General features: G+C 35.2%; 2 protein-coding genes across 2 annotated transcripts; one reads left to right on the top strand and one right to left on the bottom strand.

Annotated features, from left to right (window-relative positions):
* Positions 1-399: 399 nt before the first annotated feature.
* On the bottom strand, positions 400-4129 carry LOC7498028 (FHA domain-containing protein At4g14490). Its single transcript, XM_002315687.4, has 2 exons — positions 2789-4129; positions 400-878 (listed from the first exon to the last, which is right to left on the bottom strand). The coding sequence occupies exon 1, from the start codon at positions 3943-3945 to the stop codon at positions 2794-2796; it is 1152 nt and encodes a 383-aa protein (XP_002315723.3). The 5' UTR covers positions 3946-4129; the 3' UTR covers positions 400-878; positions 2789-2793.
* A 1547-nt stretch (positions 4130-5676) lies between these two features.
* On the top strand, positions 5677-16202 carry LOC7474198 (TNF receptor-associated factor homolog 1a). Its single transcript, XM_002314653.4, has 13 exons — positions 5677-6061; positions 6853-7076; positions 7893-8004; positions 9098-9186; positions 9284-9352; positions 9428-9560; positions 10536-10694; positions 10959-11307; positions 12027-12139; positions 12635-12785; positions 13133-13608; positions 13695-13902; positions 14563-16202. Exons 2-13 carry the CDS (start codon positions 6899-6901, stop codon positions 15958-15960), a joined length of 3435 nt encoding a protein of 1144 aa, XP_002314689.2. The 5' UTR covers positions 5677-6061; positions 6853-6898; the 3' UTR covers positions 15961-16202.
* The last annotated feature ends 7947 nt before the right edge of the window (positions 16203-24149 follow it).

Here is a 24149-nt window from a genome sequence, read left to right on the forward strand (position 1 = left end):
GACTTCAAGCCGACGAGATAAATCGGGAAGTCATCATTTTTAACTTGCTATGCAATCGTCTTCAGCGGGCTTTCAACTTTCAAGTAATCTAGCTTGGACTGAGAGTGACCTTTCGTTAAATAACAAATCTAAGGTAAGCAAAGTCCTTCCACAGTTCCACGCACACATATGTACAAGAAACTGTCACTTTAGAATATTGCATGTTTTTTCACTTGCGCTCTAGTGAATGGAGGTTTGGAAACAACAATTTTCATTTTTTTTTAATAGATATTACTTGCTCGCTCTATGATATAGAAATAATTTAAAGTCAGTTTGTTTTTTTATTTTAAAAGTGTTTTTAAAAAAAATTAATTTTTTTTTATTTGCTTCAATCCTTGATTGCAATATTGAGTCTTGACATAACACTATAAAGCGGGCAAATCACTCTATTAGTGCTGCAGCACAAGGGCATGAACTGCACCCACTACCATCAATGTGATACCAAATCCAATCAAATAAACCCAACTAACAATAGAAGCAGGTAAAACCTAATTCTAGCATCAACTTGATTTTCATATCAGTTTGAAGGATGCTGCTACATGAGGGCAGAGATCAAGAGGAGATGGCATGTTACTGCTTAGTAAAAATACTATCAGAAAAGCTAGGGCATTTCACCATGATGTAGAGTGAGTTAATAATGGTAATAAAATGTTGCAAAATACCACCATGAGGTTATCCTCAAAGCACAGCTGACTCAATACACTTAGCTGCATCCTCTGCTCTATGCAGTTCCATTCCACAACACCAAATTGCATCGAATGAGACGGTTCAGAAGGAGCTCAAACTCCAAAATTCAGCATTGCATCCTTAAACTCATCTCCACATAAACATTGGATAATCTGAAAGGAAAACCTCAAGCTGTTAGATATAAAAAAGACAGACTGAACGCATTTGAAAAAACGATGAAATTGTCCATAAGCTAACAATTTGAGGGAAATTCAAGCTATTCTGAGATTAACTAGAACCGTGAACACACCTCACTTTGTCCACCAGTTATATACCCTTAGAAAAACAAATAACATTACAAAATGAAACCTAGAAACTAACACAATTTTTGTTATACCCCAACAAAATCAGAAGTGGGAAGTAAGTTGAACAAATGACTAGTAGATTCACTTATAACGTCAATATTGTCATTCCAAAGCTGCCATGGGATAATAATGACCAGGTGTTGTGAAGATTTATTTTGTTTCAAGTCAATTGGTCTACTTGGAAATTTGAGTAACTATGCAGTCTTGACAATCTTTCCCTATAGTGAATACCGTGAGTAGAAGTACTAAAGAACAGCTAGGGGAGCTTGCATTCAGCGCAATCACATAAGAAACCCAATTGCTAATAGAAATATGCCACTAGATATAAATAATCATGACCAGGTGGAAAAGAGGATAAACGGTAAGCAAAGAGGATTGTCATTCTGTGTTCTACAAACTAGTTCACTTGCGCAAATCTGATGTTACTTCAGTAATAAGGCATTACATTGTCATCATCTATTGCTAACAGCACGCCTCTAATACAGACCCAAGTATCTAATTGTTACCAATATGTATACGCCACTATTTATTTTCATATAACATGGAGAATTTGATGGAGATGAACACATTTATGTAGCTAATCATTAAGAAAAACAGCCATAAAGTAAATTCATCCTTGTTTCCCAGAGGCACAAAGGCCCAGTATCATTCGAAGAATTAGTGCAATCAGAAAGCAGAAACAACAAGAAACACATAAAGACCACGTGTGACAAGGGAAAATTGGTAAATAAGAGTTGGACATCCTGCTGATTAGGAACACTGTGCTGATGAAATAGAAACCGCATTTGGAAAAGCCAGCAGAAGCTTGCCAGCATTCCAAGCCCCCAATACCTCAGAACCAGCACAAATCAATATCCTATCTCAAACGTCCAGAACTGCTAATATAAGTCATATCAGAACCTAGAAGCCTGCAGCTCTATCCACCAATTACAACTTGAAGAAAACAGCAAGTTCTTTTGAATCATAATCTCGGTTACAAAAATTTGCACGATCTCAGTTTCAAAACAATTTCAATTTTTAGCAGCATCTGCTATGTTTCTACAACAATTCTATTGCAGTGTCGTGGTCTATATGTTCAGACATAGCTTCTTTATGAACTCCTTGTCTTGCTAGAGTACAATCAACATCAAATATAAGGTCGTTGATAAATGATCCCGTCACATTGCAACTCTTTCATCAAATTCAATGAAACCATTCAAAACCCTGTCTAGTTTATTAGGGATGGAAACATGACAGTTTGATCAACTTTATGCAGAGCAGTAGAAAACATCTATGCATGCTAACAGCCTCTAAGTTTTCTGGCAGGTTAGTGCTCCGTTATAGCCAATTATAAAGTCTTTAGGCTTACGAACCTCACTAAGATCCCAAATTATCCAGCATAAACACACAACTATATGCTAAGAGCTACTCTAAAAGACCAATTTAATACACATCTTATGGAACATGGTGTCCCCCTACACTAAGCTGAAAGAAAAATCCACTCACTTCAACTGCTTGCACTGCAAACAGTAGCCTCTCGTTAAAACACTATTAGCTCCTCTTAGCAGGAATAACTCGCCATAAAAATTACCATAGTTTTCAGAAGAAGAACATGTACATTTAGAGGCATGCACACAAAGCTCCACCATATTAATAGGAATTGAAACATATGATATGCATATCTCAATCATAACAAAAGATGGGGAAAAAAAAGAGGGAGAGAAATTAAAACTGGCTACCTTCTCTAGCCCACAGTCCCTACACCCTGTTTTTTCTTCTGCTCTATCATATACTCCCGAACTCGCTCCGCCTTCCTTCTCATCCCTTCAACCATCTCCTCCGTGACCTCTAATATCTGCTTTGGCAAATCCACCTCCATAGAATTAAACCACTCCTCCAGTGTCATCTTCTCCAAATCCGGTAATTCCTTCCCCTTCTCCAAATTCTCATTGGCACTAACTTGTGCCTCACTAACATCACCGTCCTTAGCATCATTCCCCTTGGCTGTGTCATTACACTTTTCTCCAAAACTCGTTTCCTTTTCCGTGATCTCCTTGTGGACATCTTCCACGGTCTCAACTTTCTTCTCATTAGCAACCTCTTTCACCTCTTCTTGTGCATTCATCGCTAAATCAACATTCTCCTTAACATCCACAACATCACATTGAACATTCTCCGCTGGCACTACCTGTAAATTCTTTTTCCTCCCCCTACCTCCACGCACTTTTTTACCCAATTCACCACAATCGACTCCCAAATTCTCCAAAACAACACAATCCTCGTTCTTTCTACTTCTAGTACTCCTCAAATTCACTCTCTTTGCCTCAGCAGGAACCACACTATCCAATTCCTTCTCCAAAGCCTTAGCCCTCCTTGGTCTCCCTCTTCCCCTACTCTCCGGAACTATCACCTCACTTTTTACCTCCAATTTCTCAACATTCTCTTCCTCCAAATTTTCAGCATTCTCCCTCTCCTCTTCATTTCCTCTGCGGCTCCGATTCGCTGCGACAGATCCTACTTTACTGGATTCTTTAGCACGTCTCCCCGGATTGCGTCTCAACTGCGAGGTTTCCTCGTGAACGTTGAATTGGACGAGGATCGAAGTTAACTCCCCAAGTTTGATGGTGTCGCCGTCGCGGAGATCGAAGGATTTGTAGGGGGAGAGAGTAGTGGTGTTGAGAGTGGTGCCGTTGGAGGAATCAAGGTCTTGGAGACTCCATTTTCCTGGTTCGGATACGATTGCGAGGTGCTTTGAGGAGATTCCGGCGTCTTTTATAGGGACGTTGTTGCCGCGTACAACCCGGCCGATTCGGACAGTGGATCCGGGTCTGAATTCTAGGGTTTCGCCTTCTCTAGGACCTCGCACCATTGTCAATTTCAGTATTGGGGGTTCCATTGGTAGAGAGAAACGATTCGGATGCTTGAAACGTCGTTTTGAAGTGGAGTAGGAACAGGATTCAGAGTGTTGAAACTAATTTGAAAATGGAAAAGGACTTGGTTCTGTCGTTAAATTACTTGGTTTGCCGCTAAATCAAATTTTTTGAAAGGTAACTGGGCGGCAAGGAGCTCCCTTCCTTGGTTTATTTTATTTTAGTAGAAAAAATTTTAAGATGAGATTGACAGATCACATATATCTAATTTTATCAAAAAGAAAAAAAAAGAATCAACTAAAAAAATATCCTTGCCTTGCTTATAATGATTTTTTTGGTATTTTTAATTTTTTAAATAAAAATATATTAAAATAATATTTTTTATTTTTTAAAATATATTTATGATACAATTCAAATTTTATTTTAAAAAAAACTAGGTTCATATCAATACAGATATGATATGTCAAGTCGAGGTAATCTAGAACTGACAGCTAAAGGAGATATTTTGTGATACTAGTGGGCATTGACTTGGTGGCCATGCTGCCAATGTAGCGCATGTACCTCACTTAAAGCAGAATGATGGGTCCTATAATGTTCTATGATGTTCGTGATGCATGTTTTTTTTATTTTATTTTTTTAATAACCCGGGTGTTTGGATCAGTTTACGCACACCACAACTAATCTCTGGACTCACTGAACATCCTGCAAGCCTAACGGACATGTAAGGCACCATGGGGGTGACATACATGCACAAAGAGGATCGAACCTAGGTGCAGAAGAAGGAAACAAGTCCCTTCCCCAGCCAGACCACGACCTCAAGTGCTTGATGCATGCCTTTTTAGAAAATACATATTTTTTTATTTATTTTTATTTTATCTTTTAATTTAGATATTTTATTTTTTTTATTGTAAGAGTTTTTAGTTTTTTTTTAAAAATATTTTTTCTATTGTTTTTATGTTGTAATTGCCTCTTAATCTTAATGATGAGATTTTAATAAATAAAAATTAAATATTTTTTAGTTTTTTTATAGTTATGATATTTTTTTTTCAGGGTTTTAACTAATAAAAAAATCTCTTAATACTTTATTTTCAATTATATTGGTTGGCATCATAGCCCAAAGTTTTCCAAGTTAACTCTTGATATATATCTATATATATATCTATATATATATATATATATATATATATATATATATATATATATCAGGTGTAAGATGTGAGATATTTAATATATCACTTAAGCTATTCATCACTCGTGTAATCAGAGGAGCTGCAGCGTCGATTCTGATTTTTTTAAACGTCCTGTTGGTATGATACATTCAATCTGCCCAAGAGAGAGGGGAAAAACAGATCTTCCATACAAAGTTACAAATGGGTTAAGCCCAAACTCCAACGGCCATTTAAAATATCAAACCCAACGTTCCAAGTTCAGCCCATGAATACTTAAAGTTATACTAGCCCAAAGCCCAAACCATCCCTTTCTCCACAGCCTCCTACAGCCCACCACCCACCACCACCACCACCACCACCACACAAACCCTAAACAAGAAACACTCCCAGGTGCAAAGAACGAAATAAATAATAATAATAATAATAAATTCTACTCTCCTAGTGAGAGTGGACTCCACAACTTGTCTAGCCAATCGTAGAATTTTAATTTTATTTTATCACTCTCTCAAATAAAAAAAAACTTTAGGCACATAAAAAAAAAAGAGGCAAGCAAGAAGAGCCACCATGTCTTGCTCTGCTCTCCCACATTAACCCACCGCCTCTTTCACGCACAAACAGCACCCTCTTCTTCATTATTTCATTTTCTTTTCTATATTTATCCAATTTGACCACTCATTTTTAATTTATTTTTTCAAGACCTCACAGCTCATGCTACGGTATACAGTCTACCCAAATGTAAATAAATAAATAAACAAATTGGTTTTTAAAAAATAAAAAAAACAAAAATTAATAATAATAGTAGTACTAGTAACATAAAAAAAAAACAAAGAAATTACAAATTTTCTTTCTCGGCCTCCGCCTTTGGTTTCTTCCTTCGTTCTTTTGCTGCTCCTTCGAACCTCTCTTTCTCTTTCTATCTCTCTCTCTAGAATCTCGTATAGCTTTGCCCATAACCCCAATTGTCAAAGCTCAGGTTTGTATCCACATCGATCTACACGATGTGGTTTCTAATTCTCTATATTTAATCCCGTTTTTCAGCTTATTTTTTGATCGGGTTTTATTTGGGAATCTTGTATTGGATCTTTGTTTTCTGGTCTCAGATTCTAAACTATCTTAATTTGCGTGTGTTTCATGCAATTGGGTTTTCACAAATAGTTTTAGTTTTATTTATCTGGGTTTTTATTTTTATTTTTTATAATCTTTTCGATTATTATTGAGCTTCAGTCAATTGGTTTTTTATTTATTTATTAAAAGAGACAAGGGTTTATTGCTGATTGTAATTTCTTGATGATGGGTTTTTGATTTCCAGTATAATTAAGGGATTGAATTCAAACAAACAAAGACTTAGTTGCTATGAATGTTTTTCTTGCTGTTTATTTTTGTGTGGAAATTAAAAAATAAATATAAGTTAGCTAAACAATCTCTTAGAGATAATGATTGAGTGGAGGTTTGTGTTTTATGAGGCCGCAATGGATGCAGAGTTCAATATTCAAAATCCATGTTGTTTTCTGTTTCTTAGACTTGTCAGCAACCTTAATTTTTTTTTTTTTTGAAATTTCTACTCCTCGTGATATCAAAGATTTATTTTTTGTATATATATAGTTTCTGGTTTTGTAGGTATCGAGTAATGAGTAGTTCTTTTAATGCTTGTAGTTATGTGAACTGAATTGATTTGTTTAATGTTCGTGTTATGTGCTGGCATAAAAATTGTATGCTTGGGGGCTGTATTCCTGTTTTTTCTTATTGATTTTATTTGTTATGTAGTGAGGGAAGTTGAAGGATCGTGGGGGAAGGAGTTTTGGAGTGGGAAATGGCTGGGATTGTGGGTGAGGAAGCTGGAGTTGGAAGGTCCACGGAGGGCATTTCAAGTGGACAGCGTTGCCAGTCAGGTGAATTGCTGGCGGAATGGCGGTCCTCTGAGCAGGTGGAAAACGGAACCCCATCAACTTCGCCACCTTATTGGGACACTGACGATGACGATGATGGAGGTATGTGCTGGTTCTCCATATAATTTATTGTATTTGTATTTTCGTTCTGGTTCTCCTTTGTTTTTATGTTTTAGTGTGTGTATTCTTTTTGCCAGTGAGCAAAATAAGGCTCTTCGAAATTCAATGTTGGAAGCTAGAGTGTAAAAGCTGTTGGAAGTATTAAGGGAAAAATGAACTGGTTCTATTCTCCTTCATTTGGTGGTTGAACTCTATTGCACTGGACTTATTGCATGGAGGTTCTGCAAAAAGTAGCTTGACACCAAGATGTTCGAAGATTAGCCCCAATGTTCTAGTTATATTCTCAGTACAAGATAAAATAAATTTTGTGAAGAATCTCTCTTATCCAAACCTCAATCATGAAATCCCTTCTCTCCCACTCTCCCCCACTCTCCATGTCAAGAATGGTTCCGAGAGAGGCACATTCACTAACTAAAATGAATTTTTTTGACTTACTGCTGGATTTTGAGTTTTTCATTTAGCAATCAATTTCCCACGCACTTTGTGGAAAGAAGTGCAACAGTAAAGTTTCTTTTGTTAATTATGTGATCGCAAATGGATATGGTAGCAGTGCATCAAGGATCAGATTGGTTTGTTCTATCTTTTTACTCAGTTGTATATGTGAAATTGACAAAATTCAGTATAAATAGCTGCAAGAAAACTTGATTAAATAGATGTTAGCTAACTAACATTAGTTTCCACTTCTATAGCAGAAGACTCCTAACTCTTAGATTTTGTGATTGCTTCTTTAGTTTCTTATCCCTCTCTACAAGCTGTTATGTGGGCAACTCTTTGCTAACTGATTTTGTTCTTTTATAGGGCCAAAACCTTCTGAGTTATTTGGAAAATACACATGGAAGATAGAGAAATTCTCACAGATTAATAAAAGAGAACTTCGAAGCAATGCATTTGAAGTTGGCGGCTACAAATGGTAAAGAGCTTTCTTAAATTGTGCTTTTCAAAAACCAAAAATGTTTCACTTTACTCTGGATGGGAATATGAAACCATCATATATGATTTTTGGGATCACAAACTGGTCTCATTCTTTATTAATCTCTCTTCAATTAAAATAGGGTTCTCCATTAAAGAGGAAACAATTGCAATCCCCCCCCCCAATTCTCAGACTTCATTATTTCTCACGTATGCAAGTCCAAAACATGTGATGCAACATGATATGAGGGATGTGATGTACCTTGCTAAAATCGATTGTATTACTGCATCATATGAATCTTTTTTCTATAAACAAACCTTCACTAGTTATTTGCAGCTAATATTGAATTTGTTATATAACTTCCTCATGCATATATTTTTTTAATATGTGCTTATGATAGAGAGAGATTTACATGAGATGACTTATGTGTTCTACTGCGTGCCCTGTTTGTTTTTGCGTTTCAAAAGTGCTTTCGAAAAAATTTGGAATTTTTTTATTTTTTTCTTTGCTTCAAATTAATATTTTTTTGGTTTTTTCAGATCATTTTGATACGCCGATGTCAAAAATGATTTTTTAAAAATAAAAAAACATTATTTTGATGCATTTCTGAGTGAAAAACACTTTGAAAAGCAACCACAACTACACTCCCAAACACCCTCAAGTCGTTTGGTAAAGCTTATTATCCAGAGATAAATGCAATATTTTTCTTACACTTCTGCTATAAGCTTTGCAATAAAGCGAATGAAAGGAGTTTATTGGTTTTCCATATGTTTGGTGTAGCCAATTGGTAATATCTTGAATCTCACTGATGGATGTTCTTCTCATAAAGAACAAGTAAAATAAATCATCATGCACTTTAATAAAAAATAAAAAAAAAACTAGTAAAATGTATCATATTGGCTGATTTATATTCCACCTTTTCATTTTAAAGAGGCCAACTTTCACATTATTGAGCATGAATTTTGATGATTATGTTGACATCTCAATTATATAGGTTTTCTCAAGTTTTGTTGCATTGATGCTACTGACCTGCAGAAAATCAGTGCAACTTTCAATGCTATTATTGATTTAATTCTTTTGCTTCTGGTGACAGGTACATTTTAATATATCCCCAAGGTTGTGATGTCTGCAATCATCTTTCACTATTTCTCTGTGTTGCCAACCATGACAAACTTCTTCCAGGTTTGGTGCTACTGACTTGAAATTGCAGTTATAGTCACTGCTCTTTGTTTTTTTTTCTGTGCCTGTAACAGTGTAATTTTATTTATCTGTGAACCAGGTTGGAGTCATTTTGCACAGTTTACGATTGCTGTGGTGAATAAAGATGCAAAAAAATCTAAATATTCTGGTTAGTTGATTAAATATTGTCTGAAGTCAGTAATGGAACTGTTGATTTACTATTAACCAAAAGAAAAATTTGCAGATACATTACATCGGTTTTGGAAGAAAGAACATGACTGGGGATGGAAGAAATTTATGGAGTTATCAAAAGTGTCAGATGGGTTTTTAGATGCAACTGACACTCTTATTATAAAGGCTCAAGTGCAAGTCATCAGGTTTCTGATAAGTTACTGGTTTATATATGTTTGATGTCTATCAGTGATTGTGCTGCATTTTGCACCGTCATGCTGTTCATGTTATTCTATTACTTAACCCTATGGTCCACTATTTGTAAAGTATTTTGTGATGGCAGTATAATTGTCTTGCATGTTTTTCTTGCTTGTCCATTCCAAGTTTAATATTTTTGAGAAGTTGCGTCAGAATCTAAATTTAGATGTTTTAAGAGTAGTTATGGCTCATTAATATAAATTTCTCATCAAATCTGAAGTTGTCTCAATAATGAAGTTATTCTTGTTGGATCTTTAAGTTTTTAGTTATCTGTTTGTTATAAATTTTGTTAACTGAGCTGTAATCCTGCCCCGAAGTATATATTTTTATCACCGCGTCCCAAAAATATTATTTTACATGAGCTGGAAACTGGACAGTTAATTATCTGGCATTTCAGTTGATCCATCTATGTGTATACGTATACTTTTTGGCAATTCGATATGATTATCTTTAGTGTTTCAATTTTAAAGTGAGCTGAGCATACCATGTTTCCTATAATGAATTATAATTACATTCTCGTCAATGTTGGCTCCATGGGGTATGTAAATGAGATATTCCTATGTGAAAACAGGCAAATTGTAAAAAGTTGTCAACATAACTTTTGTTCTAAAGGAGTGAGTTTCACTGAATAAAAAAGAGAACTCATTTTATGGTATTATTGTTGTTGCAATAATGTCATGTCAAACCTCATGAGGCTATCACAATGAGTTTATGGTCGGGGTCCTTTGTAAATGAACTTTGATAATGGAGGCTGTATTTACCAATTTGAAGTTCTGGCATTAAGAGTCGTGACTTGAGTATGTCTGTTGTACTGTTCATCTGTTGATTGCATGGAACTGTTGTATTATTTTTTCTGCAAGAAAATGCTCTAGGTGTTTCTCATTGTTAACCATACTCATTGTGAGACTGCTTTTCATGTGTAGGGAGAAAGCAGATCGGCCTTTTCGTTGCCTCGATTGCCAGTATAGGAGAGAACTTGTTAGAGTATATTTGACAAATGTAGAGCAGATTTGTCGGCGTTTTGTGGAAGAGAGACGGGGAAAACTTGGGAAGTTGTTAGAGGACAAAAATAGGTGGTCAAGGTATTGTATCTCAATCTTTGAAAATGATTGTTACTTTATACATTAGAATAGAATCGTTGTCAGTGGTTTTGACTTCTCAACATGCTGCTTTATGAAAATTGTGTTGTTTTGGTAGTCCTACGAGCCTGCATAATATCATTAATTTATTGCCTTTATTAACAGTTTTCTTTTTGTGATATCATTTTTTGGTGGCAATTATAGCTTATTTTACTTGTGTTTCTGGTCAGTATAGTTTTGTGATGATAATATTTGCAACTGTTGCAGCTTTTGTGCTTTTTGGTTGGGAATGGATCAAAATGCCCGGCGCCGCATGTCCAGGGAGAAAACAGATGTAATTCTGAAAGTAGTTGTAAAGCATTTCTTTATCGAGAAGGAAGTCACATCTACATTGGTAATGGATTCCTTGTATAGCGGATTGAAGGCTCTTGAAGGCCAAACTAAGAGCAAGAAGGGAAGGGCAAAATTATTGGATGCTGAAGAAATGCCAGCTCCAATTGTTTGTGTTGAAAAAGATATGTTTGTGTTGGTGGATGATGTGCTGCTACTACTTGAGAGGGCTGCCATGGAACCATTGCCTCCAAAAGATGAGAAGGGCCCTCAGAATCGTACAAAGGTGGGTTGGGTTGCTGGATACCATTTTTTAGTGTTCGAATCTTTTATGAATTCAGCTATGCATATAGGCAGTCAATATGAAAAATTACTGTGGGAATTTTAAGCAGTTGAATCATTTTAGTAGTTTGTTTTAAATCATTGATGGTTTGTATTGTCATTACTCCTAAGGTCTCTTTTTGGAGCCCTTGAATACTTGAATGGTGGATTTTGCGATTTCACAAATTGTCTCATGTGTTTGGTATCCTAGAGAAACTTTGTTGGTGGCATTGGGTTTAACTTATTGGGCTTAAGCTTCAACCACAAGTTAGAAAATCGTATGCAGTTGCTAATTTTACTTGTTATGCAAACAATTTTCTGCCATTAATTAGCTTGCATCTCTCTAGAAACAGTTTGTTTGCTGGAATAGCACATGTACATAATAAGAATAGAACATTTTAGGTATACAATGGCTGCTACATATAATTGTTTCAGAGTGTTGGTGACAGCATTAGGGTGGGGACAATGATGGAAGTGGCTGTATGTTGATGGTAATAGGAGTGATGGTGATATCACATAATTATAGATTTTATTATGTACACTGGATTATATTCTGAAGAGCATGAAAATGCTGGCTGTTTTTCCTTGCTTGATGGTTGTCAATATCTTGATTATTCTGCATGCTTCATGACTGTGACTAATTAAGCTTCTTATGTCTTGAAAACTTTTTGCATTTATACCCAGGATGGAAGTTCTGGAGAGGACTTCAACAAGGATTCAATTGAGCGTGATGAAAGGCGTCTAACAGAATTGGGTCGTAGGACGGTGGAAATATTTGTCCTTGCTCATATTTTTAAGTAATACACTAATACTTAATTTTTTTTTGCTGTAAAAATGTTTGTTAGTTTCTTCATGCGGCTAGGACTCTTCCATTTCAGACTTAACTGGAACCATATTTCAGCCACATGCACCTTTTCTTTTGCCTAAATCAATTTTTTTGGAGTAATCCACTGATTTGGAAGTCCTTTTTTCAATGAGGATAACCTTCTGGAATTTAATCTAATGGAAGTCCAAGCATTTTTGCTAATATCTTAATATTTTTGTTGTCATTTTACTTTTATTTGGAGCCCATTATGCTATTTTTTCATCTGCTCAATACTGAAGCAGTAAATACATTGCAAATATTAATGAATGATGAAATTAAATACCAATTAGTAAACACTAATAACAATTTATTGGCATAACGAGCACTGCTTATCTTGGCATAGCAATTTTCTGATTCTTTGTGACATGACAAGTGTTCCTCATTGTTATCCATGCATGCCCTGATTTTTTGTCTGCTTCACGTGTAGCCATAAAATTGAAGTTTCCTACCAGGAAGCTGTTGCTTTGAAGAGGCAAGAAGAGCTAATTCGTGAAGAAGAGGCAGCATGGCTTGCAGAAAGTGAGCAGAAGGCTAAACGTGGAGCAACTGAAAAGGAAAAGAAATTAAAGAAAAAACAGGTGGCTTATTTTTCTTTCTTAATAAGAATTGAGTAAAATGTAGTCTGAACTCCCCTATTGAATTCAGGTGGTGTCAGATTACAGTGTCACCATACGATTAGGATTCTGAAACCTTGATTTAGAAAATTCACTTGCTGAAGCCCTTTGGAATTCCTTCTAGTGTTGCTTGGATTTTTTGAGGGCCATAATCACTATGCAAATTTATCTAAAATGCATGGTGGATGGCTAGATTTTCTCTTTCAGGAAAAAAAACTTCAAAGCCCCCCCCCCCCCCCAATCAAGAAAACCCCAATCCACCCTTTTCAAGGTTTAATTTGTTTGAATGCTGATGCTTCTTATAAATACAGGCTAAACAAAAACGGAACAATCGCAAAGGGAAGGATAAAGGTAGAGAGGATAGGTCTGGTGTTGCTGTGGTAGACAAGTACCAAGAGTCAAATCTTAGTAATGAGAATAAGGAGTTTGCTGTTGAGGAGGTGCGGCCTGTGATGGAAAAGCCTGAGGTTCTGGAAGATGTCTCTGATGTGTCTGATTCAGTGGATGGTGTTGCTGAAGTGCTCCAGCATGATTCAGAAGACAGAGATGCAAGCCCGGTCAATTGGGATACTGACAGCTCAGAAGTTCATCCTCCCACCGAAGTCAGTAGCAGTGGAGTTAGTGGCTTGTCATCTGTGCCAAACGGGACAAGTGATAAAAGGAGCACATATGCAATGGATGATAGTTCCTCAACATGCTCTACTGATTCAGTCCCTTCAGTAGTAATGAATGACCCATATAAGGGAAACTCGTACTTGAACTATCAATTTGAAAAATTGCCTAGCAGGTATGTGGTAAACATGTGGCCTACGCGTGCTTTTTCCACTGCAGGACTTGATTATGTGGCATTCATTTTGCATTTCATATCTGCAGAGGGAAGAATCAGCGAGGTAAGATGGCACATGATGCGAGTTGGACAGCTGAAATGGATAATCAGCCTCCTGAGCCTGCATCAGATACTGGTGATCATAGCGATGTCACAAGAAGTAGCAAGGCTGCTGATTGCGAGCTTGAGGCTGTTGTTCATGATTTGCAGGATAGGATGGTGAAGCTTGAACAACATGTAATTAAGACAGGAAAGGTGAAGTTGCTAATCTTTTGCCTTGATCTCAAATTTCTACTCTTTCAATAATGTTTAAACCATCAAACAATATAGAACTGTATAACAAGCATCAAATGTTCAAATCCAATTTTGGCGGGCTGCTTATCTTTTGTAGCTTTCTCCTTTTTGACGCCTAATAGCATGGTTGGCTACATGTTTTCGTTGCATCAGCTTCTTGGGTATGAAGGGTCTTCTCTGTTGTCTTATTTAGCATCGTGGTGACTACAGCGCAAGTGTTTTTAGATTTTTTTTCTTCCATTTTCATCTTATTATTTTGCTTTTATTGTGTTTGTTTAATCCTGGTTTGTTTCTTCTTCATTCGGGGAAGATGAATTTTTCTTCTACTAGGTTCATAGAATATTTTAGGAATTAATCAATGCAAAGGAGTTTTTGGCTGTCTTTGCTATGAGGCTGTTCTTTCTTCCTTTCCCTTTATCACTTTTTATTCCAACAAGTTCAAAGGCAATTCTTGAAGGTTTGGCCACCATGCGATTTTATGCCTTTGTGTTCTTTTCAATTCGAGTTGAATCCCTTAAATCTTTTGGCTTTCTGTTTCTGAATGCTGCTTTATTTCTGTGGATACATTTAATCTGTTCTACTTGAGCATGTCTTGATGGACATTTCTTTTCTATGAAATAGGAAGACGCAGTTGTTTCTATGCAAAAGCAGACGAGTAACAAAGACCTGGTTGAGGTAGAAAGACCTAAAGAAAAGACAGCAGCTGTACCATCTTCTCCCAGAAGCCCTCCGACAAGTCCTCCTAAAAATGTCCCATCCACTGTTCAATTGAAGTCAGAAAGCAAGAGTTCGGCTACCATGGATCTCAGTCAAGTTAAGAAAGCATCTTCAAATTGCTCAATGCAGGCTGATAAAGCTGCAACTTCAGCTACCTCCCCCCAAAATGCTGGTATTCCCAAACCTGAGATCCAGAATGTGCCAACTGCAAAACAGTCTGACAAACCAACTCTAAAACAAGTGCCTGCCATGTCAAGGCCCTCCAGTGCTCCTCTGGTGCCTGGTCCCAGGCCAACTGCTGCTCCCATATCTGTAGTCCAAACAACTCCTTTACTTTCTCGTTCTGTTAGTGCAGCTGGCCGGCTGGGTCCTGACCCTTCACCAGCTACTCATAGTTATGTTCCGCAGTCCTATCGAAATGCCATTATTGGTAATGCTGTTGGTTCCAGCTCATCTGGTTTCACCCATACCAGCTCTCCAAGTACAGGAGTGAACCTATCACCAGTGCACGTGCAGCCATCTACATTGGTATCTGCACCGATGTTTTTACCACCATTGAACTCTGATAGGGTAGACCCAAACACTCACCAATCTGGCTTTCCTTTTGGTATGGTAACTCGAGATGTCTTACAAGATGGACGCCAATGGATGGAGAGCTCTCAAAGGGATGCTAGTAGAAGCATGAGTGGTGACCCTTCTTCCCTGATAAATGGTATGCAAAACATTGACTTGTACAATCCTGTACGCAGTGGATCACAGGTGCACTACTCCAGTGAGTTCCCAGCCTGTACATCTGGGCGTCAGACCCAAAGTGGGCTGACAGATGAGTTCCCACATCTTGATATCATCAATGATTTGCTTGATGAGGAACATGCTGTAGGGAAGGCAGCCGAGGCAAGCAGAGTCTTCCGTAGCAATGGGCCACACCTATTGAATCGGCAGTTCTCTTTTCCAAATGACTTGGGTGTATCAGGTGATTTGGGTTCCTCAACCAATAGCCCTTGCAGGTTCGAGCGCACCAGGAGTTACCATGATGGTGGATTTCAGCGAAGCTATAGCTCTTCTGGAACCCATTTTGACACGCCAAGGGAATATATTCCACAAGCTAGCTCAATGCCTTATGCAAATGGGCATATTGATGGGTTGATTTCAAACCAGTGGCAGATGGCTGGCTCTGATATTTCCTTGATGGGCATGAGAAATGCCGACGGTGATAGTTCCCCATATTTTAATCCAGAGTATTCAAATATGGCATGCGGGGTCAATGGCTACACAGTATTTCGACCTTCAAATGGACATTGAAGGAATCTCTCAGAGGGAGCTTGCCTGCAAGTTGGTGGGTGATTGCCCGTTGTAATAATGTATTGGGTCTTAGAATTGGAGTGAGGTTGTAATCTTTTCATAAGAAAACATTTTGTAAAGAGTGTTTCTGCCTTCTCTGCCTCCAGCTTTTTAGTTATAACGAGGTTTTGATGTGTTTTCTGGGTTTGATTAATATTTGAATGAGCATCTGATGGAATATAACCCATCGTTACTGACTAAAATTTGAACCACATCAATTATCCAATGAGAAACCACAGTGGATCAAGACTCCTCTAAACTACAATCTTGAATTAAGTTCCTTCTGATTATTGAGATCTGAGTTTGGTTTCTTGAAAGTGAACGCACGTATCAAAGTTTTTATGGTTATGTAGAGATTGATTCCATCTGGGTTTGAGGCCATTACCAGTTGCTTAGGAGCAGACATTTTTTTTCTGCAACCATCAGTGTGGAGTCTCTCCATAGCATGAAAGGGGCAGACAAAATTGCTAGCCATGTTTTATAATGGTTGTGATGAACTAACTGTTCATGAAGAACACGGCAAGGATGAAATGTGTTACCTTTGTAGAGAGTACTTAATCCACTGGGATAATAAAGAAAAGGCCTCTAATTCGATGACACAGAGTCACAGACGATGTTTTCACTTGAAACATTTCTTATTTGAAGCCACGTATGTCAACATTGATAGAAACAAGCACATTGTGATCAAGCATTCAAAGGTCAGAGCAACTGCAGTTCCAAGAAATTTCCTCACAGGTCAAAACTCAACACGATAAATTTGACGGGAAAAATCTTATCCAGCAAAAGAAAACAAATGTTTATGCATGTAAGTAGGTGGAAAAACGAAAAAACTTGGTATTCAAGTTCACGAAAATCTCCTTTTCTTGTTTAGACCTGTTCAATTTCTTGATAGTTTTTTTTTTTAAAAAAAAACCTAGCGGTCAACAGTCGAAATCTTTCAACAAATAAAAAAATCACCGAACCCTTCAACCTTTATCAGTATAAATACTCCTCACCACTACAAGAAATTGTTCATGCTTGTTTTGAAATTGTCATCAAGAAATCATGAGGATCCTAAACCTTATTTTGGCGGTACTTCTGCTGCTTTCTTTACATGTTCAACTATACAAAGCTAGTAGGATATTACCTGAAGAGCTGAATAAAGACCTTTCATTGCAGTCTCTTCAGAAAGGCCCTGTCCCTCCTTCTGCAGGTTCAGGATGCACCAACATTCCTGGTAGGAACGGACCGAGCTGCCCACAAGTAAATGAAATGCACTACGCCGGCAACGCTTTGCCTAGTGATGCTGCTTTCCCCCGTCTTAATGTCCAGTTTGGCGTGGCTACTAATCAAAGTTGAAGATCTCCTATATATTTCCCTGGACTCAGAACTTGAAGCTAAGGGTTTCTTTGTGCCTGTTGAAGTTGTTTCGGAGGATCAGCGATGCTAGACCAAATCACAGGTCCTGAAACACTCGTATCATCATGGCCTCTTCCATTCTTTCATTTTTGTAACCGTGTCTGCAATTTGTACTATTTTGTATAAATACACACATATTTTTATTTTTTGTAAAGAGAGAATTGTGAATGTTTGAAAAATAAATCCCTCTGGGCAATCCTAATTGAAACTTTATCATGTTTTTTTCGTCCATAAATGGGTTGACTTTATCATATTGAAACTATGTATAGCCTTTATGGCAGAGTGGCTTTATCAATCTGCGCCATGTCATCTGAAATTCTGAATACAGACCAGTTTCTCTATCATCAGTGGTTTAGACTTTAGAGGCCGACCATCCTTCCCTGCCGGAAACACGAAACCAACTCACCAGAACATATGAAGATCTCCCCATGAATCATGTAACTCGGTCACTGTTTCACGTAAGCAATAAAACAGAGGAAAGAGAGACTTTACAATCATATGACCAGTCAAATTACCGAGGTTTGCTGCCATTTAGACTTGACTAGTTAACGTGTGCCGTGGATCATGCCATGATGCTTCTTTGAAGTTCCTCTAGCGGATACTGACTCAAAAGATGGCTTTGGATTCACCAAAAATTACGTATTGAAATTGAGGTTGGAAATTGGAAAAGAGAGGAAAATAAGCTATATTTTAAATTAAGCTCGTCTTTGACCAGAGCCAGTTCAAAATTTTAGAAAAAACAATGTATTATTGTTATTATTATTATATAGCAGTAAAATGCTTACTATAATTATTTTTTGTGTGGCTATCATGATCAGTATATAAATTGAAACAAGGTGCTTGAATATCTGGTGTGGTGACTCTGTATTGAAGGCTTTATTAATATCAAGTTGCTTGTAGAAGTAGGGATGCGTGGAGAGCTAGCTAGCAACCAAGCTTCTATTAGTTTCAATTTTAGAGTAAATTATTAGTTGGTTCCTGTAGTCTTAGTGAAATAATAAATAATTAATTAATTCTTTTTTATTTAAAAACCCAATATTGATTCCTAATTAATTTTTATATTTGTTTGTAACTTAGTAATTCCATTGATTTTACGTGACAATTTAATTGTTTTTCCCCCTAAAATGTCATTTACCTCTAATCAAAATTCTCAACGTCACCGCTACAGTAAATTAAAAATAAGTTCAGAAAGGATAATTTAGAAATTTAAAAAACAATTAACAGTCAATCTTGGTCCAAAAATCAACTTAATTATGATTTTTAAAAACCAGAAGAACTAACACGTAAAATCATAAGAAAAACACACGGATTATAATCATAAAATCAACTTAATTAAAGGGCTTTTGTCATGCAACCCGGATATATTTTTTTAACTTAAGTAACATTATTCATGTTAAGCTTAATTAAAATAGATTAAATTAAATAATAAGAAATTGAGGTGTGTGAATATGGATAGCCAACCCGGATACCTTTTAGACCCATTACTTTAACGAATTAAATAAGAATAAATCTACTTATTCCACCAAGAACAAATCAGTTTACGGATTGACATCTCATATGCAATAAATTCATTTCACTATATATATATATATATATATATATATATATATATATATATATATATATATATATATATATATATATATAATCACATAAGTAAAATAATTCCCGCTTTCATACTTATTTAATTTTTTAACTACCTATTTTCAATCAATAACTATTTATTTAGCTTTTTTTCGTTGTTTCAAATAGTAACAACTTACTTCCTATTTTTAATTTCATGATAAATTACTGTAATAACTACTACTAAAAGGACAAGGTAAAATAGTATTTTTTTTAAAAAAATGCAGATAAAGATTAAGGGCATCAATTTAGGTTTTCATTCAAAATAATGGAAGGAAATATCAGGCTATATTGGAAGGAAAATATCAGGCTATATTGCAATCAAAATAAGGTTTTCATTCTCGTTTTTTTATAGAAATACCTATAAAAAAACTTATGGCTGGTATCAAAAAGAAAGTTGAGTGTGTGCTTGTTATTCGTTGAAATAAGCATAAAAATGAAAAAAAAATAATAATTAAAGATGTGTCTTGATTGTCATGGTGCTCCGTATTTTTTTACCTTTCCTATAGATATCTTATGGTTGCGGTTCTTCTAGTTGGATTTGTATGCTCTAATTTAAGGGTAACATCATATATCATATTAACGAATCTAGACTAGAATTTCTGAAATCAATAGCTATGATTTCTTTATAGGAAAAATTATCAATTTTAAAAAGATTCTAACCAGGTTATTTTTTAATTTTTTTTTAAAAGGTTATTTCGGTCTTAGAATCCAAGTCATAGGTTCTTCAACATTAAATTAGTTTTTTATTAGGTTGTCTCCGTCTTATAATTCAAGTTGCGGGTTTGACGGGTTAACCCAATTGACTGGTTTTTTTAATTGACTTTTTTTTTCTCAATTTCATCATTTAATATTGTATTTAATTATGAATTAAACTTTATGATTTGTTTTGGTTTGCTTTTTATTAGGTTATTTCGATCTCATGACCTAAAAATAGTGTTTAATGAGATAACCTGGGTTAACTTGGATTAGTTTTTGTGTCATTTTTTTCATTAAACTTTTTATAAATTTTACTGTTTAATATTGGATCCAATAGGGGCGATTGAAAATTAAGTTTTATAATTTTTTTTGATTTGTTCTCTATAAGATTATCTCGGTCTCATAACCAAAATCGTAGATTTGGCAGGTTAACTCGAATTAAATCAAGTTATTTTTTTCTTATCATGAGGTTATCTCGATCTGATGACCTGGAACATGAGTTTGACAGATTGACTCGGGTCATTTTTAATGTTTTTTTAATTAATTATTTTTTAATCTTATCCTTTAACATTGGGTTAATTAGAGATTGAAATTAATAATTTGTTTCGATTTAATTTCATAAGGTTATTTCGATCTTATAAACTAAGTTATGAGTTTAAGAGATTAACTCAAGTTGTTTTTTAAGTTTTTTTTAGTTGATTTTTTTTTTAATTTTATCTTTTAATATTGGGTTTACTGAGAATTAATCTTTATATTTTATTTTGATTTATTTTTTATGAGGTTATTATAATCTCATAACTTGAATCGTGAATTTAATTTGTTAATTTAAATTAACCTAAGTTAATTTAATATATTATTTTAATATTAAAAAAATATATCTTCTTAAAAATTTTGGTAGTATATAGCTACAAACCTACAGGTCCAAAACCGAAACAAACATGTACCAAATAGACCGCCAGATATTCAATTCCTCAAGTAAAACGTGGAACTTTGAACAGCCTAATGTTTTTTACTAGCTTAATTAGGTAAACTATAAGTCGGTGGCTATTAATTTCAAAAATTAGACTAATTGGAGTGGTGTAATCTGGGGCTTGAGACGCTTGACCGACCAGCATAATGGTTGACATATCAGACAGCATAGCTATCATACTCTGTACGCTGTCCCCTGAGACCCAGTAGAGAACAATCTCTCTGGTCATATATAGCATCCCACTTTGCACCCTCGTCAGGTAACTTAACCGATTTAATCACAGTTATTAAACTCGAACTACTCACATTGATACTCAAATTAATATGGTAGATTGACTCAGGATCTAGTTAATTTGACGTTGGATTAGTTCGAGTAAGACAAAAGATTAGGATAAACAAAAACCTGGTTGATCTGTTTTTTTTTTAAATATGTTTTTTCTTCTAGATAGAAATCCCTTTTTTATATATATTTTTTAGTTGGTTATTAATCATTTTCAAAGTTCACTATATAAATACTAGAAGAATGTTTTATTTTTTCAATGTGGGATTTGAAACCCTTTAATATATATACTCTATATTCACAAGAAAAAAAATTATTTTTTCAATGTGGTATTTGAAGTCTTTTAGTATGTATACTCTATGTTCACAAGAAAAAAGTTATATTTTTTTAATGTGAGATAAAAAAATCCTTTTGATTTAAATACTTTAACTTAAAATGATAACATATTAACATAATATCTTTTCAATGTGGGATAAAAAAACCTTTTGAAATAATCTTTTAAACTTTATTATTTATACATATATAGTCTATATTCACATGAATTATTTTTTAATTTTTTCATATGAAATATTGAAATTTTAAATATTTTTTTTAATTTTTCCAGATTGACCTGGATCAATCCATGTAACCTAAGACTCGGCTCCTTAACTGAGTTAACTTTGGATTGGATCTGATAACTATGAAACAACGATGGCCCGGCGTGGAAAAAAAAACATTTTCTAATATTATATACATATTTTATATATGTGGCTCCTACAAGGAAAAAAAATAAAATTATCCTAGCCTTCAGATATTATCATTATAACTTAATTAGCTGTCATTTTATATTCTTTATATGCATATACTTCTGGGATTAATCACTGACACTTGTATAATCCGACTTTATTAGTGCTCATTTAGTAGAATATTATATGATAATGTTATAAGACGCGTGCGTGTAGAGCGTATATTAATAAATCCAACAACATGAAATATTCGTCCTCGTTATATATATATAGTTTCATCTGGAATTTTAATATAAATACCTATGTTGAATATTAACCAAATAAAAAAAGATCGATCGATTATTCTTGCAATACCAAGCAGTATATATATAGAATGAAGTGTCCTCTTATGTATTCGAAAGCTCAGAGAATTCAAGAAATCTTGCACCGAATAATAACCATGCGCGCACCTCGACATTTATTGAAGATTAACAGCTAGGAGTAAATTCACCGAGGAAAAAAAAACAACAAGAAGAAGAAGAACTCTGATCGCTTCTTACATGTTGTTATTGATAGATTCGATATATGCAAGAAAAAGAAGGAGAACTTGGCATATGAAAAGAACAAAAAATAGGATTAATAATATTCTAGCTAGGTACGCACGAACACAATGTCCCAGCCGCACTTTCTGTTTGTTTAGGGCAAGAGTAATTAACCCTCCGTACTGTCATATCCCGCAGGTTGCACTCTTATTATTATTATGATCGGGGACTAGTTAGAGGCCTTGGAATGATCAATAACTGAGCTAGGAAATGGAGGTGGTGGTTGATGATTGGCACGGCCAACGAAGTTCATTTCATTCATCGTGCAGTGGCCACTTCCGACTGTGTTGTGCGTGCAAGGGGACCCTGCAGATGGTGTCACCGGGCCCCGTTGGAGGGACTCAATACGTGGAAAATGTTTTTTCAGCCATTGCTCTCCATGCATGGGCCTCGTGGCTGCACCAGATTGTATTGTGCTTAGGGTGACCAAAATGGCGAACAATATTGTGAAAAAGATTGTGGCGTGACTTTTTCTGTTAATGGCCATTTTTTTTTTTTGAAGGTATTTGAGGACTCTGTTGCAGTATTCTGGTTATGAGTATGAGAAACACAAATCGGGGACTGGAAAAAGAACGAATGAGTAGAGAATTGATATTTCTTACACGTATATATAGACATGTGACATATCCATGTCTTACGTACGAGGGAGGACTTCCGCTTGTCCCATCAATTGGTTAACTAAGATGTGCGGAAAATGCATGGATTCTCATAGTTGACTTGACCATGGGCTGAAAAGTTTGAAATATAATATGGTCTAAATTCTAAAATATGAACCACACGGAGTTTTTCCAGTCCATGAAAGCAGGTTAATAATGTATGAGACAAGTAATTGACGGTTTCTATAAGATATGATGATAGTGCGACGTCTAGACTACTTGTAAACCAACAAGTCGATTAAAAATTAACCATTTTCAATTCAAAGGATTAATTATAGTATGATTAGACTTGTAAACTAACAAAGCCACGAAGATGCATGCCCATGGAAATCATCATGACTTGTGATTTTTCTTGTTGTGATTAATTAGTGTGGATAGAAATTATTTGACCAGTGATAAAATATAGAAATTATTTGACCAGTGATAAAATATAGATCGTTTAGTTTTCTATTATTATTATTATTATAATTCACTTTACTTACTACTTCTCTTCTATGAAAGTTTGGTCTCATTTTGGTTTAATTTTAACTTTAAAATGAATTTCTTATTTATCCATAATTAATTTAAAACATGTTAATATTTCATGTTAAACAGTTTAGTTTATATTGAAGATTAGATTCTAATAAAATCTTAACCATAGAAATGAGTAGATGGTACTTTTAATTTTATCTCAAACTTAATTACAAGGTTAATCATTTTATTAAACAATAAATTATTTTATGTGGAAAATGCAAGAAACAACCCTGGTAATTCAAAGTCAATATTGTGTTTTGTAATTAAGTTGAGTTTTGATGAATTTATTAGTTTTTTTAAAATAAGTCATGTTAATGTGATAATCTGACTATACTTTAAATTTATATAAATAAATATTTAATTTTTATTAATATAAATTAATATTAAAACAATATAGACAGATGATTGCTCATGCTCAAGAGAACAGGGGGTTGCTTGAATTAATGCCAAGAGATCCGGGAGACGAGTCCGGGTCCGGGTCCAAAAGGTGGAAAATAGGGTCATCTTGTACCTTGTGCTAAACGGTGATTGACTTTGATCGCGCAAATTAGCGACTCCAAAATGATCAAAACACGCCTCAAAACCTCTGACTAAAATATATTCTCTCTCTGCCAACTTAAAAGCCGCGTCTTTAATAGTATCACAAGTTCTAGAATCCACCGCGGGAACATTTTTCAAAATTTATTTTTATTTAATTATATAATAA

This window comes from Populus trichocarpa, chromosome 10 (genome assembly GCF_000002775.5).
Source record: "Populus trichocarpa isolate Nisqually-1 chromosome 10, P.trichocarpa_v4.1, whole genome shotgun sequence".
Classification (NCBI taxonomy): domain Eukaryota; kingdom Viridiplantae; phylum Streptophyta; class Magnoliopsida; order Malpighiales; family Salicaceae; genus Populus; species Populus trichocarpa.

Bases quoted from the DNA above. Each gene is read 5' to 3' on its own strand.
- LOC7498028 (XM_002315687.4), bottom strand. From the start codon at position 3,945: ATGGAACCCCCAATACTGAAATTGACAATGGTGCGAGGTCCTAGAGAA.
- LOC7474198 (XM_002314653.4), top strand. From the start codon at position 6,899: ATGGCTGGGATTGTGGGTGAGGAAGCTGGAGTTGGAAGGTCCACGGAG. The intron at 8,005-9,097 runs GTAAAGAGCTTT...TTCTGGTGACAG, and splicing joins GAAGTTGGCGGCTACAAATG to GTACATTTTAATATATCCCC. The intron at 12,786-13,132 runs GTGGCTTATTTT...TTATAAATACAG, and splicing joins AGAAATTAAAGAAAAAACAG to GCTAAACAAAAACGGAACAA.